Here is a 16,441-nt window from a genome sequence, read left to right on the forward strand (position 1 = left end):
CATGCATTGAAATGATGTTTGAGGGCGCCTGGGTGGCTCCGTCGTTAAGCGTCTGCCTTCCTCTCAGGGTCCTGGGATCGAGCCCCGCATGGGGCTCTCTGCTGGGCGGGAAGCCTGCTTCTCTCTCTCCCACTCCCCCTACTTGTGTTCCCTGTCTCGCTGTGTCTCTCTCTGTCAAATAAATAAATAAAATCTTAAAAGAAAAGAAATGATATTTGAGCCCTAAAGGCAAAACTTGTATTTTGATTTACTCATCAGAAAAATTTAGTACCAGAGGCTGCAAATACTTCCTACAGCGTAGAAACTATACAAGAAGGAAAGTAGGTCTCTTTCTGAATTTTTAAGACCCGGTGCTTCCATTTCTTCCAGGATTCTTCTGGGTTGGTGTCCCATTAAATGTGTCAGTGATATAGCATTCACATCTCAATTGAATTTCTCTGAACAGTAAAAAAACAAAACTCAGAGAACCACACTTGTGGTTTCATGCTTCTTCTTTAGTGAATGGCAGTATCATAAACTAAGTCAGTGTAAAGAATACTGGAAGTGAATGAACTGTGCACAAATTGTTAAACTACTTGACCATATCTATAAAGATCTTTGCCACTTTACTTTGGATGGTGAAACTCCAAAGGCCCTGGAGAAAGAATGACTTTGCTTCCTGCGTAAGGAAGGTAAATTTTTCCTTGGGTCCTACATCAGATCAGTAGCAGTCCATAAAGCCCTTCTTTGCAGAGAATATGCTGATTTTCCCCCCATTTCAAGTTGTTAGAATTTGTCCTTAAGAATAAGAGAGGAGAAGGAGGCTTTCATTTATTTGTACTGCAAATGTATCAAGAAATGCTTCTTTTGATTGTAAAGGTCAACAAATAGTTTGAGCACCTGCTATGCACAATGTACTAGACTGGCCATTGCTGTTGCAAAGATGAATTTAGACAACAGTCCCTTCTCTCAAGAAGCTAACGTAGTAGTAGAGACAACAGATTCATGAGTAGTTAGATACACGGCAGCATTCTTGGAATATTAGTGGAGCACTAGGTGGGGCGTCACCTAACTCCGCTTTCTAGAGTTGATGTCTGGTTGGGTCTTTAAAGATGAGTAGATGTTACCTGGATGAAGAAGGAGGAGGGAGTAGAAAAGCAGCAATGCGGGAAAATCTTAGTGTTTCTGCTGAATGAGGTTCTGGTAGGAGTGTTAAAGGGGACTCAGACTACCCTAAGCCTCCCACAGCTTGGTCCTGAACCTGTGGCCAGGGTTCTAAACTCCAGGACCCTTAGGGTCTGAGGCCAGTGATGTCATTGAGTGAAGTGAACTAGAGTTAGGGGATGCTGGGAGAGCTGTGGCCTCTAGATAATGTGCTCCTTCTGAAGAGGGCAGCTGCCGTTCAGCTCCAACTAGTGGATCTTTTATGGCAATGTAGACACAGAATTGCCAAGTCTCCCCCCCCCCCCTTTTTTAAAGGGAAGACCAGAATCCATGTTTTTATCATGTCAACTAATTTAAAACATTTTTAAAAGTTCCCGTGTGGGCCAAACAAATCCCATTTATAGGTTTGCTTAGGCCACCAATAGCAAATTTGGGGTGTGAATGAAGGAGAGCCATTGAAGGATCTTAGACATAAATACCAATCACTGTGGCTGCTATCTACGGATGAATTATAGACTCAGATCTGGTGGCAGAATTATCAGTTAGGTTATTGCAGAGTGGGAGGCAGAAAATGTTGAGAGCCTGAATTGGAGCAGCAGTGGCGGGGATGGAGAGGAAGAACTAAATTTGGGAAGTGTTTGTGAGATAAAATAGGCATGCCTTGGGGATTGGGCAATGGAGCTCAGGGGCTGGAAGGAGCCAAGGCTGGGGTGACTAAAGCTGGTATCACCTGCAACCAACATGAGTAGTATAGAAAGAGTAGGGGAGGAGCAGAGAGGAATGTGTCTGCCTTAGGACAGGATAGTGTGGAATGTCTGTCCACTAGGATGGACATGACCTTGAGGCAGTTGGGTATGTGGATCTGAGGCTCAGAGGAGGGATCTGGGCTGGGGGGTTTGTTATTACTGTTGAAACTGTGTTGGGGTGGAAGGTTACCAAGAAAGAGCTGCCTGTCATCTGTGTTTTTCATTCCTAACCACTTGTTCATTGAACACAAGCCCTTCTCACAGCATTTTTATTCTTGGTGAGGGCAGACGTTAAATAACTAAGTAATGGATTATTTCGTTTTAATTGTGGCAAGGGTCGTGAAGGATGAGTCCTAGAGACTGTGTAAGGGAGGGCCTGGCCTGGTGTGGCACCTGGTGGAAGACTTCCTGAGGAAGGGGCTCTTGAACTGGGCTGAGAAGCATAAGAAGTCATTGATAAGGTGAACCAAGAGTGACAGGGAAGGGTTTTTAAGTAAATTTTCAGGTTGACTACTAAGGTCCTGAGAGCCGGAAGGAGTATCCTGCATTTAAAACACTGAGAGAAAGGTGCTGAGAGGTGGGCAGGCCTTGATCATGCCGGGGCCTGTGAGCGGCAGTAAGAATTGGTCTAAGTACCAGTGGAAAACCATAACAATTTAGGAACAGGGATGGTTGTTTTATCAAAAGTGATTCGAATAGATATTGAGAAAGCAACTGCAAATGCACAGATAGGTCCCCTGCCTGAGCAGCAATAATGGTACATGGCAGCAGCCTTTAACTCCTGTGTGTGGCTGGTCCCCGGCTGAGACACTAGAAGCAAGGGCATTCCGGAGCCTCTTAGAGAGTAGATACATGGCACAAGATTTTAAGCAAGTGGGTGATGGGACCAGATTTACATTTTTAAAAAATAATCACTCTGGTCACAGGAGTGCAAGAGTTAGAACTGTATACTCCTAAATAGAGAAAAAAAATTTTTAACTAGATTTTTCTATATTTTCTTGTGTTTAATTTTAGAAATCAGGACCTTTGATATTTAGAAAAACTATGTTTAACTCTACTGAAATCAAGTTTTCTGGTAAGTACAATAAACTAATATACTAACAGTATGTTATAAATGAATAATATCATGTAATATATAAACATTAAAACTAATATAACATATTTTAAGCTATGCAAACATTTTGTCTTTAAGTGGTTCTAACATTTTCAGTGTTTCTTCTGTTTCAGTTAAGTCTTGATTATTTTCAAGAATGATTTTTCTGATCCTGTCTCAAAAAATGTAATATGAATCATTCTTTAAAAATTATAATTAAAGTATAATAAAGTAGGCTTCAGCAAAGAAAAGTATTTCACTTCTGTGAAATTTTACTCTGAATCCCAGCTTTTATTTATTTATTTATTTATTTTAAAGATTTTATTTATTTACGACAGAGAGAGACACAGCGAGAGAGGGAACATAAGCAGGGGGAGAGGGAGAGGGAGAAGCAGGCTTCCCGCCGAGCAGGGAGCCCGATGTGGGGCTCGATCCCAGGACCCTGGGATCATGACCTGAGCTGAAGGCAGACGCTTAACGACTGAGCCACCCAGGCGCCCCTGAATCCCAGCTTTTAAAACTAGGTAAATTCCTTTTAGGAATATATGACATGTTATGATTGTGGTAAAGCCTTCATATCCCTGAAACTTTTATAAATATACACATGGATCACAGAATACAATAAAAATTACTAGACACTAACATTTTAATTAGGATATAAGAACTACCAAGTCATAGATCTTAAGGTTTTTACTATTTTTAATGGGTTTACAGCAAATCATATTTACTATAGTCTAAATCCTCTTAGTGTTTCCAGTAACTTGACTAGGTAAGTTGGTTGCCAGGGTTAAAGTTTTGGGATAAGGAGTAGTTTTTTGTTGGGTAGAGTAAATTGACTTCCTGGGGATCCAAAGCCATGCCCCTTTTCTCTATCACACCATGTTCAGATCATTTATTGGGTGATTCTGTTGCATGTGGGTCTCTGCTGAGGGAAGTTGGCCAGTCATGAGCTAGAAAACAGAGGTGGTTCAAAGCAGCTCATTGATATCATAGATCATCAGTGGTGATAAGAACTTGGTAAGAGGAAGTTGAAGTCAAAGGTAGGTGAGGAAAAAAATTTGGCATCTGTTTGCTTTAATGAATTCAAATCTCAGTGTCTAGACAAGTAAGATTTAGAAGGTGCAGACAAAAAAAAAGGGGGGGGGAGTGGTATGTACCAGTGAAACACATAATTTGATTTAAAAAATCAATACAGGGGCCTGGGTTGTTAAGCATCTGCCTTCAGCTTGGGTCATGATCCCGGGGTCCTGGGATCAAGCCCTGCATCAGGCTCCCTGCTCAGTGGGAAGCCTGCTTCTCCCTTTCCCACTCCCCCTGCTTGTGTTCCCTCCCTCTGCTTGTGTTCCCTCTCTCGCTGTCTCTCTCTGTCAAATAAATAAAATCTTAAAAAAAAATCAATACATAATGTTTGTGATCAGCTAAGAATAGACCATGCTCAAGACGGTGGTATTAACATGTCTAAAGAAAGAATGAGGCAGCAGAAGGGAGTTAGAAGCAAAAACATAAAAAAATACGAGTGTTTAGTCAGGTTAAAGCAGAGGTCTAGCAGCACCGATGGGAGAGAAGTCTTCTTGAACTATGGCTGTAAGTATAACATGTCACTAGCTGGTGTAGATGCAGCATCCTTCTGAGCCGCCTCATTCTAGTGCCATGCTCATCAAGCAACCTTCATCACCTTTGGGTATCCAGAAAGGCATGCTGAAGGGAGAGAGTTAATCAATCATTACACAACCACTTTACAGTTACTATTCATTTTAAGTGAGTAATTAGGCATTCTAGATTATACGTCTACATTAGTGGTATGGTGAAGGAGCGAGACTGAGTCTCTGTGTTCTCGCAGAACCAGATTTTAGTGCCTGCAAAGCTAAGAGTTAGTCCATTGGATATGTGTCCATGCTGTGTGGTGGATCAGGCATCTGGCTTTCCCTTAGGTGACCACTCTTTTTTTTTTTTGAAGATTTTATTTATTTGACAGAGAGAGACACATCAAGAGAGGGAACACAAGCAGGGGGAGTGGGAGAGGGAGAAGCAGGCTTCCCACCTAGCAGGGAGCCCGATGCGGGGCTCGATGCCAGGACCCTGGGATCATGACCTGAACTGAAGGCAGATTCTCAATGACTGAGCCACCCAGGCGCCCCATGGTGACCCCTCTTTTGCTACTCCATTCAGGATGCAGTCTTGTGGAGTTACTGCTGAAAGTCTCTCAGTGTAATTCACTGTATAAACAGAATTAAAAAAATACGCTATATAATCATCTCAATATGTACAGAAAAGCATTTGAAAAAAACGCAACACCGATTCATGATAAAAACTCCTAGAATTCTAAAACTAGAAATAGGAGACTTCCTCAAGCTGGTAAAGGCATCTATGAAAAATCTATAACTAACGTTATACTGTCAGTTTTCTCCAGATTGTTCTATAAATTCAGTTAATCTCGATCAAAATCCAAGCTGACTGTATATAGAAATTGACTAGCTATTTCTAAAATTTATATGCAAATACAAAAAAACCTAGAATAGCCAAAGGAATTTTAAAAAAGAAGGAAGTTGAAAGACTTCTTTTTTTTTTTTTTTAAGATTTTATTTATTTATTTGAGACAGAGAGAATGAGAGACAGAGAGCATGAGAGGGAGGAGGGTCAGAGGGAGAAGCAGACTCCCTGCCGAGCAGGGAGCCTGATGCGGGACTCGATCCAGGGACTCCAGGATCATGACCTGAGCCGAAGGCAGTCGCTTAACCAACTGAGCCACCCAGGCGCCCGAAGTTGAAAGACTTCTATCTGATTTCAAAACTTATAATATAAAGGTACAGTAATCCTAACAGTGTGGTACTGGTATAAAGGTAGAACATACAGAACAATAAGACAGATCAGAGAGCCCAGAAATAAACCCACATGTGTAAACTCAATTGATTTTCAGTAAAGGTGCCAAAGTAATTCTTTAGAGAGAAGATGGTCTTTTCAATAAATGATGCTGGAACAATTGTATATCTACACTGAAAAAAATCTCATCTCTTACATTGATCATGGATTTATTTATTTTTAAAAGATTATTTATTTATTTGACAGAGAGAGTGAGAGAGCACAAGCAGGGGGAACAGTATAGAGGGAGAGGGAGAAGCAGGCTCCCTGCCAAGCCGGGAGCCCGATACAGGGCTCGATCCCAGGACCCTGGGATCATGACCTGAGCCGAAGGCAGACACTTAACTGACTGAGCCACCCAGGCGCCCCTGATCATGGATTTAGGCACTGTCTCCACCTCTCTATCCTTCCCTTCTGGGACTCCATTTGCCCTTATGTTAGACCGCTTGATATTGTTTCACAGGTCACTGAGGCTTTGTTAATTTTTTTCAGTCTCTGTGCTTCATTTGGGATCTTTCTTTTGCTTTGTCTTCAAGTTCAGTGATCTTTCCTTGTCCAGTATTTAATCTCATTTAACCTCTATTAATCTCATATAGTGAATTTTTTACTTGAATATTGTACTTTTTTATTCTCTAGAAGTTTGGTTCCTTTTTTCAAATATCTTCTTTCCCTCCTCAGTATTTTCATATCTTCCTTTATCTTTGAGCATTTGGAAAATATTTATAACATATTTATATATTATATTCTTCTCTGCTAATTATCTTTGTCATTTCCACCTTTGTCATGATGACCTATCATAATTATGAATCAATTTTTTCTGCTTTTTATATCTAGTTTTTTGTTTGGGTAGTGGGTGTCATGAATGTTACATTCCTTTTTTTTTTTTTTAAGATTTTATTTATTTGAGAGAGTGAGAGAGCACAAGTGGGGGGAGAGGCAGAGGGAGAAGCAGACTCCCCCTGAGCAGGGAGCATGACGTGGGGCTTGAACTCGGGAATCCAGGATAGAGACCTGAGCCGAAGGCAGATGCTTAACTGACTGAGTCACTCAGGCACCCCATGAATGTTACATTCTTAAGTGCTAAAATGTTATATTCCTTTAACAGCTTTGTTCTGGCAGACAGTTAAGTTTCTTTTGGGTCAGTTTGATCCTTTCCAATTTTATGTTTAATTTCTTTTAGGGTGGATATGGAGTAGGGCTAACTTAGCACCACTTCTAAGGTGTGGCCCGGCTACATTTCTCCCGAATGCTTGGTATATTTAATGAGGCCTTTACACTCTGGTTGGTGGAAACTGAGCTAGTTCCCAGCCCTGTGTGGCCTCTGAGAATCACTGGACTTCTTTCTGTGCAGGGGCTGGCTGGGGCAGACAGGTGCAATGGTATCCCTGTCCAGATTTCATTTACTTTTTCTCTAGGCAGTTCCCAACTCTTGGGTGTTCTGCCCCAGAAATTCTACCAGTCTCAGCCTCAGGTTGGATTCCCTCTGGTTACCAGTCTTCAAGATGGCTCACAGTAATCCCTGCCTCCTGGTTTTCATGACTTTATATAGTCCCCTACCACATTATATCAAGGTTGGTCTGACCGAGAGAATATGGCAGAACTAATGGCATGTCACTTCTGAAACTAGGTCATAAAAGATACTGTGGCTTCTTCTTTGCTCTCTCGCTCTCTCTCTCTCATGACCTACTCTAGGGGAAGCCAGCTGCCATGTTGTCATAACACTCCTAAAAGAGCTTTTTCTATTTCTAGACTTAATCTTTTTCTGTCTGTCTAATCATGTTACCCTCCTGCCTGAAATATATGGTAGTCCTTTGTAATATTCAAAATAAAGGAAAACTCCTTAGCAGAGCATAGTACCCCTTACAACTTTTCTCCAGCACTCTTATCCAGCTTCAGCTCTTCCTCCTTTCCCCAATCTGTGTTCTGACCATAGCAAACTATTTTCAGGTGGTCATGGACATTTACATATACTGTTCCACTCTCTTTGTCACCTAGCTAATTCCTGCTCTTCACGTTAAAGGCCTCCTCCTCTAGTAAGCCTGTTGCTACCCCTTCTTCATGCTCTTCTGGACTATGTTAGGTGCCCTGCCCAGGGCTCCCTTGACCCCCTCTTCTCAGACCCTTATTCTATCAAAGGTGCCTGTTTAATTGTTAACCCTCCTCTCCCTAGTACCTCTTATATCAAGGACAGGGATTATTCTAGTTTACCATTATGTCTCTGACACACAAGGGTTGCTCACTTAATATTTTTTGAATGAATAAGTCAGTGAAGAGAACAATTTAGAGTGACTTTAGAGTAAGCAGTGACAGCATATTTCGTTATTCAGTTGATTTTTAACTCTAGATTTAATACAGAGATTAAATGAATAGTATTATGGCAACTTTTGGTTAACTATAATTTAATTAATTTATCTCATTTTACAGTGACTTTTGGGCAAAATTAGGTAATATTTTACTCACTGTTTCATTAGCCTATTTTAAATTGCATTCTCGAAACCTTAAGCTTATATTGGAGCATATATATGATTACTATAAAATAAGACTTTCTTTTTCTAAACAGTTAAGTCATTCAATTGTTCTGGGCCTGTGAAGTTTACCATAGAGTGGCATTTGAGGCATTATACCTGTCAAAATGAATATTTTAAGCTGGAGGTAAGTAAATGCAAATTTTTAATGTATATAAAGCTATAAAGGAAAAATTATGAGTATAAAGATTTATTAGCTCATCAGGTGAGGAGGCCAAAAATATAGATTGTAGTTTTAAAAGTGCCACAGATTTATTTTGGGACTTAGGCAAGAAATGTTTTAATTATATCAAAGTATATGCTTTCTGAGAAGGAAACATCTTTTAGTTTCCTAAAACTAAAAGGTTTTTAGTTTTTAAACTAACTAAAACTAAAACATCTTTAAACAAAAAATGTCTCCTTTTGTCTTGTGAAAAATGTTAATAAATATTTAAACCAGACATGTAGGAACCATCAGTAAAGGGATTGTGGGTCACATACAAATAAAAATCAATGTAGTTAAGGAAGAAATGTAAAAACTTTACTTCATTCAAAAAATTAGTTATAGGGCACCTAGAACTTTAGGGAGGCCGAGTAGCTTTAGTGAGTAGAAGCAAATCTCAGAGAGGTGAGGAGAGGAAAAGAGACCCCCAGGGAAAGGAGGAGGGGGAGCAGGTGAGAGGAGCAAAGAGGCCAGGCTAGGCTTTCTCCTGCCCCTGGGATGTCCTGCGTCCCTCAGCAAGGTGTTTCTTTTGACAGTTCTGATGGTTGCTCGCAGCCATTTCCTTGTGGGCTCCTAGCTTGAATGATGCATGGGTTTCCCTACTTTTATCTGTATTATCTTTCCATTTGGGATGAAAGGTGCCATTTTCCTCAAATACTGCCTTTGTGACTTCATCCCCAAATATTTTACCCCTTCACACTAAATACTTCAGTGTGTGTTTCCTAAGAATAAAGATATTCACTTAGATTACACAGTACAGGAATAAAATTGAAGAAATTTAACATTGATACAAACCTGTTATCTAATAGATCTTTTTTCCTTAAGATTTTATTTATTTGTCAGAGAGAGAGAGAGAGAGAGAGAGTGCAACAACAAGCAGGGGGAGCAGCAGGCAGAGGGAGAAGCAGGTTCCCTGCTGAGCAAGGAGCCCGATGCGGGGCTCGATCCCAGGACCCTGGAATCATGACCTGAGCCGAAGGCAGATGCTTAACTGACTGAGCTGCCCAGGCATCCCTAATAAACAGATCTTAAAGCTTTGCCAGTGTCCCCAAAACATCCTTTTTAGCAGTTTTTTGTTGTTTTCCTGGTACAAGGTCCAATCCAAGATCATACTGCATTTTTGCAGCTTTTTTTTTTTTTTGTCTTTCCTGACATTGATGTATTTGAGGTGTACAGCCATTTATTTTTATAAAATGGCCCTCAATTCCAATATTTCTGATATTTCCTCATGATTAGATTGAGGTTATGTTTTTGGCAAGCATACTGGAGAGTTCTGGTTTGTCCCATTTTTGGTAATGCTAACTTTGATCAGTTGGTTAAGGAAGTTTCTACCAGGTTTCTCCACTATAAAGTTACTACTTTGTTGTTAACACTAATTTGTGAAGAAATATTTTTGTGTTTGTATGTTATTATCCTGATTTTTCATCAATCCTTGTTTTAATATCCTTTGATTCTTGACTGATGAATCAGTTATTGCTCTGATGATTGCTAAATGGTGATTTTCTAATTCCATATTTTCTTCTGCTTTGTTAACATTCTGCCATCAGGATGATCTCTCTCTTTTCCTCTTATCTTACCTGTCAATCATTTAACTGAGCAGTCATCAGCATGGACTCATTGATTTTTACTTTGTTACATGGGTTATAATCTATTACTATTTTTTATTTATTTTGCTCAAATTGTCTCCTATTTGGCCAGTAGAAGCCAACTTAACCTTTTCTTGATGACTGGAAGCCGCCATTAGGAGCCTGGTTTTATTCATCTGTCTTTGATTTAACTTTCCTTGTAGTTAAATGCTGCTTTTCTTTCTCTGTAAAATCTTTTATATATGGGATAAAATGAGAGTAGCCTCAGGACAAAGTATTTTTTATTTCTCCGTGAACCATTTCCTGTGGTAATACCTTAGTCACTTTTCTTCCTCTAAGATTATGCTTGTATTATGTGTTACTGTATCTGAGCGCCTTGGAATGGCTAACATGTTATGATTACCTTGTCATACTTAAAATTATATCCAAAACATTTTTCAGTATTTTGTTCTGCATGTTTTCAAGTGTTCCAAACTGAATAAATCTTTGATATCATTTAGATACTAAGTTTTACTTATCTTCTTGAATAAGAAGCGTGGAAATAAATTATAACATAGAATTTTACCTTGGGTAGGAGGAGCTATCACAAAAACAGGATCCTGGTGTTGAAGACTTTTGTGGCCGTCTCAAGAACACTGAATGTTGGACAACAAAATATGAGAACTTAGATTGCAACAGTGACTTACAGGTGTTTCCCTCACTGACTGTGAGTATCTGTCTTGCCATGTCAAAGTAGAATGTACTTTACTCCCAGTGAATACAAGTATTAACTTAAATTCTATTTTATCAATATTTTGATGAAGAAAGGTGCTTAATTTGTTAATTTTAGGTGTAGTTCTTTTGTATGGGTGGTAGTAACTAACAAGTAAGATCTGGCGCCATTGCTCCATTTCATTGTACCCTTTACAGAAACACCCTTGGAAAGAACCCTTTCATCATCTTTTCCTGGTCTGCTGTCAGTTCCTCTGTCATTCTCTCTTCTATCTATTCCAGTGAAACCTTTGCCCCCATCATTCCATCAGAACAGCTAGTCACGGTTTCCAATACTAAAGGTCTGTCAGCTTACTTGACTTATCAGCATCCAACCTACTTGAACACTCTCTCCTCCCTTATGCACTTACTTCCTCCCAGCCTGGAAGATTTGATTCTGAAATGTTAACAGCAGTCATCTGTGGGTTATGAGGCTATGGGTCATTGTAACTTATGTTTTTAATCTGTAAATTCTGAAATGAAAATATGTCTTCAGTGAAAATAATAAAGGTGTTTTTAAAATTTGTGTTGAAGTGTAATAAAGTGTGCATATCAGAGGTGTATGGCTTGATGAATTTATCAATTTATCAATTTTATCCCTGTACTGTGTAATCCAAGTGAATATTCAGAACCTGAACACATCAGTATAGACCCAGATGAAGTACAGAATGTTTTAGCACCTAGAACCCCCTTCCCCCCACCTTTTAGTTCCTAATACCTTCCCCACCAAAGGTAACCATTATTCTGATTTAAAAAATAATTTTTCAAGCGCAGGATTTTGTTACTCATGTTTGTGCTACAAAGATGTGTTCTCTGGTTCTTTACTTTTTTCAAAACATTTTTTCTTAATTGTTAAAGCACTTTTCCCCATAGAAATGCAGCAATATAAAATGGAATTATTTTATTCTTTTTTTTTCCAGAATAAGGAACTAATTACAAATACCAGAAATGTTTCAAACCAGGAAAGATCAACAGTAAGTCATTTTATTTGTCTTTAAATCAAATGTATACAAGTTCCGGTAAGCCTGAAAAGAATCTGCGATGGATAAATACTTGGAGAGCAATGTACAGTAGGGCAATTAGAAGCAGGGAAGGAAAAAGAAGCATTATTCCAAATAGTATATTTTTTTTATGTGTGTCTGTATGAATTTTGTATATACTTATTCCTGGCTTTGTTTAAAAATTCCTTTGAAGTTGTAATTTAAGGTTAACTTCTTTGCAGCCTTTCTTTCAAATGCCTAGCATAACAGTGGGCTGGTCTGGATCACCATTAAGGATGTAAAGAAATAGAAACCATGAATGTAGCACCAGGGGAGAGAGAATTTGGTATTTGGAGGAATTCCTAAAAGTCAGAAGACCAAGAGGTGGAGAGGGTTGGAAGCAGTTGAGTGTAGGGACTGAAGGTAGCTTTAGGAGGGCTTAACGTTTGCTTTTATGCCATGACTCTTCATGTTCCTTAAGTTTTTCAATGATCTTAAAGAGTAGTTTCATAGTGGAAAGGCGTTCCACTTTGCAGTGGCTGGGACAAACTCTTTGCTCTGCACAGACTGTTGCAGGTGCAGGAGTAGGAAATGAAAGGGAAGGATAGGAAATATTCTGGAAGGATGAATGTGAAAAGTTTGACTCAATTATGTGGGACATTGCAGCATTCCTAGGCATTACAGTGGGCAATTTCATTTCCCAGCAGGACTGCTAGTAACATAGATGTTAAGGAATTTAAGTAATTGAACCTGTGTACTGAATCTGTACAGTCTTTCTAACAATGTTACCTGACTTCTTACTCCCCCCAGTTCAATTTAAAAACACCCACATTTAACAACTGAATGCTTGATATTAGGATGAAATATGGGAAGAGTAATATTAGAAAAAATATTTGAATGGTATTATTAAGTAAAACAGAATGATAGCATTTGGGGGAGATCCTTTAAAAATATTAAAAGAGGAAAAACTGAACAGTAGAAAAAGCTTTTTTCTTCCTCCATTGCTTTGGGTCTGAGAGGACCATGGTTGGGGGAAGGGAATGGGGGCAATCCTTCCACAGTCCGCTATCCTTCCACTGCCTACCATTTCTTTCCATTGTTTTAAAACAGTAAAAAGTAACCCAATTCAATTACTAAAAGTTGTTTTAAAATGTGGTGAACAATTGTTTAACTATAGCTTATTCAGCAATTTTTAAAAATAACATAAAGGATATTTTTTTTCCTGTTTTAGGATGTTGTAGCCCGAACACAGAGAGATGGGTTTCATATCTTTACTGTTTCTATTAAAACGGAAAAACCAGAAGCAAGATGGAATTTGAATGGTATAGTTAAACTGCATGCGTGTTTGCTATCTGCTTTTACTATGTTCTGTATTTTTGTCGTTGACCCAAATCTACATTTTCTGTTAAAATACATCATTCAGAAATTAATTTCTGTTAATCACAAAAATAAGCAATCTATCTGGGGTACTTAAAACTTTATGCTTATCTTAACTGTAACATACATTTTTTAATGGATTGGAAATTTAAAATGAAGGTAAATTTTTAAAATTTCAAAATATAGTGGGATATAAAATTCTTCATCCTTTCAAATTTAAAAAAGAATTTTCTAATATAGAAATGGGTAGGCAACATTTTAATTGCATTTGCAGTACATTATATTCTGTCTCATGAAAATGGCCATCATTGGGGGTTTAAAATTTTTATTTTTATTTATTTTTTAAAGATTTTATTTATTTATTTGACAGAGACAGAGACAGCGAGAGCAGGAACACAAGCAGGGGGAGTGGGAGAGGGAGAAGCAGGCTTCCCGCCCAGCAGGAAGCCCGATGGGGGGCTCGATCCCAGAACTCCGGGATCATGACCTGAGCCGAAGGCAGACGCTTACCGACTGAGCCACCCAGGCGCCCTAAAATTTTTATTTTAAAGCATCTGTCTATATCTTAGGAGTAGAAGTAGCCTATCTGGCAACGGTGGCTTCTGTGGGTCTGTGAACTACCTGCCCACCCCCCGCCCCCCAAGGTAGGCCCTCTGTGTCTTATTAAGCTCTATGGTTCCTAGTATGCAATGCAAGAGTAGGCTTACAAAAGGCAATTTGTAAGAGAATGAATGCTTTCGCAGATCTCCGAATTGCTTCGGCTGTCATTTTCCAGAGTGAGTGTCTGCTGGACCAGTAGTAGCCAACAGCATGTGAGGGCTCTGGGGACTTGCAAACTGCTCTAATTCATTCACTAGGGACACAGAGGTGAAGCCAGGCTTTGCCTTTGAGAGTTGCCCAGGCCAGTGAGGAGGCAGAAAGTACTGAGTGACATAGGCATTGCTTGAGAGGAGGCACAGAACTGGTATACCACACGGGAAGCTGGTGGAGGTGGCTGCTCTAGAAGAGTGGGAAGTAGGGCCTCTTCCCAGAGAGGACATAATGGGCCAGAGAAGAGAGCCAGGGACCTTGGGGCCGTTCTGCTACCTAGACTTGTGCATTCCTCGCACCTTCCCAGGTATTGTGTCTATTTCTCCTGATACCAGCAGGCAGTTTTAAGACCCCACCAGTTAGTAACTGGAGCAATTACTGAGACCTGTAAGTTTTGTACTGTGTTTGGCACCCTGTTTATTATTGTTGTCTTGGACAACAACCCCAACCAAATGCTTGAAATCGGTAATCTATCCCAAGTTACATTAAGGAAGACAGAGTCCTCCGTAAGGTCAGTGACTCAGCATGGGGCCAGTCAAAGGCCAATACTGCTCTGCTATCTGCATAATAAATTATTTGGCCCAGGTGTTTGACAAGACCACGTATACAAGTAAAGGTATCTTGATGGGATTACATGCCAATGACTAGTAATTATCCAATACTTTTTGCTAAGTAAAAATTCAGCATTTGTTAGCTCGGTTTGTATTCTTAGAGCCTTCTGGGAAATCAGCTTACATTTAAAAATATAAGAAAAGACTGATGAGTCATTTAATTCTTTAATTTCTTTATCCCCATCTTCACCAGTTTCTCTTTCTATGATTGGGCCTCATGGATATATTTCTGCATCAGATTGGCCTCTGATGATTGTGAGTATTTCTCATCATTTTTTCCTTTTTTTAAAATGAATTTTGTATCCTAATTGGAAACGTTAACAATTTAAAGAGCTCAGTGGTGGTATCCCTTAGTAACTAATGCTTGGGTATACCCTCTATTTCTGTTTCCAGAGTGACAGGAATATAAAAGATACTCGAATGGAGAAATGTCCATTTTCAAATGATCACAAGGCTTAACTGACTAAAATTGCTTTTCTTCCTACAGTTTTACATGGTGATGTGTATCGTTTATATTTTATATGGCGTACTGTGGCTGATGTGGTCTGCCTGTTATTGGAAAGATATATTAAGAATTCAGTTCTGGATTGCAGCTGTTATTTTCCTGGGAATGCTTGAAAAAGCAGTTTTTTATTCTGAATATCAAAACATCAGCAGCACTGGGCTATCAAGTAAGCTGTGACTCTCTCCATAAATGCAGTATGATCAGGAGACCCCTAGCATTTGTGAGCAGAGCTGTGGGAGGCCTCCTTTGTACAGTGGTTTGGGAACAGTCACATTAGAGACGAAGAGGACAAGAGCCAAGAAGGGAATGTCAGAGTGGGGCTCTGATCTAGGCTAGCAGATGTGCTGTCCTCATTTTCTGTTCCCCTGCTTTCCCTCAGTTTCCTCCTGGGGAGAAGAAAACTCCCATTCCAGTGATTGACTTAAAACAACAAAAGTTCCAGGCAGGGGCACTTTCAGTGCTACTAATCCTTTTAACATATTTCTCTGTGTTTTCCCCATACTCTTTCTTCTCTTTTCTCCTCCACAAAAGAAAAGAAGGAAAATTTGATCCCAGGGAGTAAATTCAGTAGTGTGGGGATGGATGGTGCCTGCAGCCATCTGGTGTTTTCGGTCTCCTCACTCTCACAGAAAACTTCACGTGACCATTGGAGGCCCCTCACGGTTTACACAGGGAGGGCAGGAAGTTGGGCATCTCAGATGTGTCACCCAGATTTCTAGAAGGTAGCGTGCAAAAAGGCCAGAGAAGTAAAGGTACAGTTGCATCCCCAAAGCTTTGGAAACGGAGGTAGCTCAAAAGGGTTGAAAGCTCTCAGGAGTTTGCTTCTGAGCGATCCATTAAAATGATCTTTGTACAGATTTTCATAGGGTGTGGTTATGTCTGCTATTTATTTTTGTAATACTCCGGGAAAAAAAAGAAGAGTGAGTTGGAATATAGATGAAACTGATTTGGCATAATGTTGATAATTATTGAAGCTGAGTATTGGATACATGGGAGTTGATTATACTGCTTTCTTTATATTGGGAAATGTTTATAATTTCCCAAAATGAAAGGATATGTACAAGAGAAGAAAGAAAGGACAAATATCCAGGGAGGCATATTAGAGGTTTTATTACACTATGAGAGGTTTTAGTGATATTTGTGTGTGTGCACGCGTGCTCGCACGCTTGCTCTAAACCAAATAATGAAGGAGGGGGGAAGCTGCTGCTCATGGTTCGCCAGGAGCGCATTCTCGAATGTCAGGTAAGGCAGTTG

The 16,441-nt window shown here is 39.6% G+C and overlaps 1 protein-coding gene across 2 annotated transcripts in view; it reads left to right on the forward strand.

Moving 5' to 3' along the window:
* TMEM87B (transmembrane protein 87B) overlaps positions 1 to 16,441 on the forward strand; it is a 49,819-nt gene that overhangs the window by 1,251 nt on the left and 32,127 nt on the right. For both annotated transcript variants that reach the window (XM_035001053.1, XM_035001054.1), the window contains exons 2-8: positions 2,904 to 2,964; positions 8,402 to 8,493; positions 10,729 to 10,860; positions 11,825 to 11,878; positions 13,116 to 13,206; positions 14,876 to 14,937; positions 15,170 to 15,353. In XM_035001053.1, the coding sequence (XP_034856944.1) occupies positions 2,904 to 2,964; positions 8,402 to 8,493; positions 10,729 to 10,860; positions 11,825 to 11,878; positions 13,116 to 13,206; positions 14,876 to 14,937; positions 15,170 to 15,353 (676 nt within the window). The remainder of the gene's footprint in view (positions 1 to 2,903; positions 2,965 to 8,401; positions 8,494 to 10,728; positions 10,861 to 11,824; positions 11,879 to 13,115; positions 13,207 to 14,875; positions 14,938 to 15,169; positions 15,354 to 16,441) is intronic.

This window comes from Mirounga leonina, unplaced genomic scaffold, assembly GCF_011800145.1.
Source record: "Mirounga leonina isolate KUSES-001 unplaced genomic scaffold, KU_Mleo_1.0 Mir_125, whole genome shotgun sequence".
In the NCBI taxonomy this organism is placed as follows: Eukaryota; Metazoa; Chordata; class Mammalia; order Carnivora; family Phocidae; genus Mirounga; species Mirounga leonina.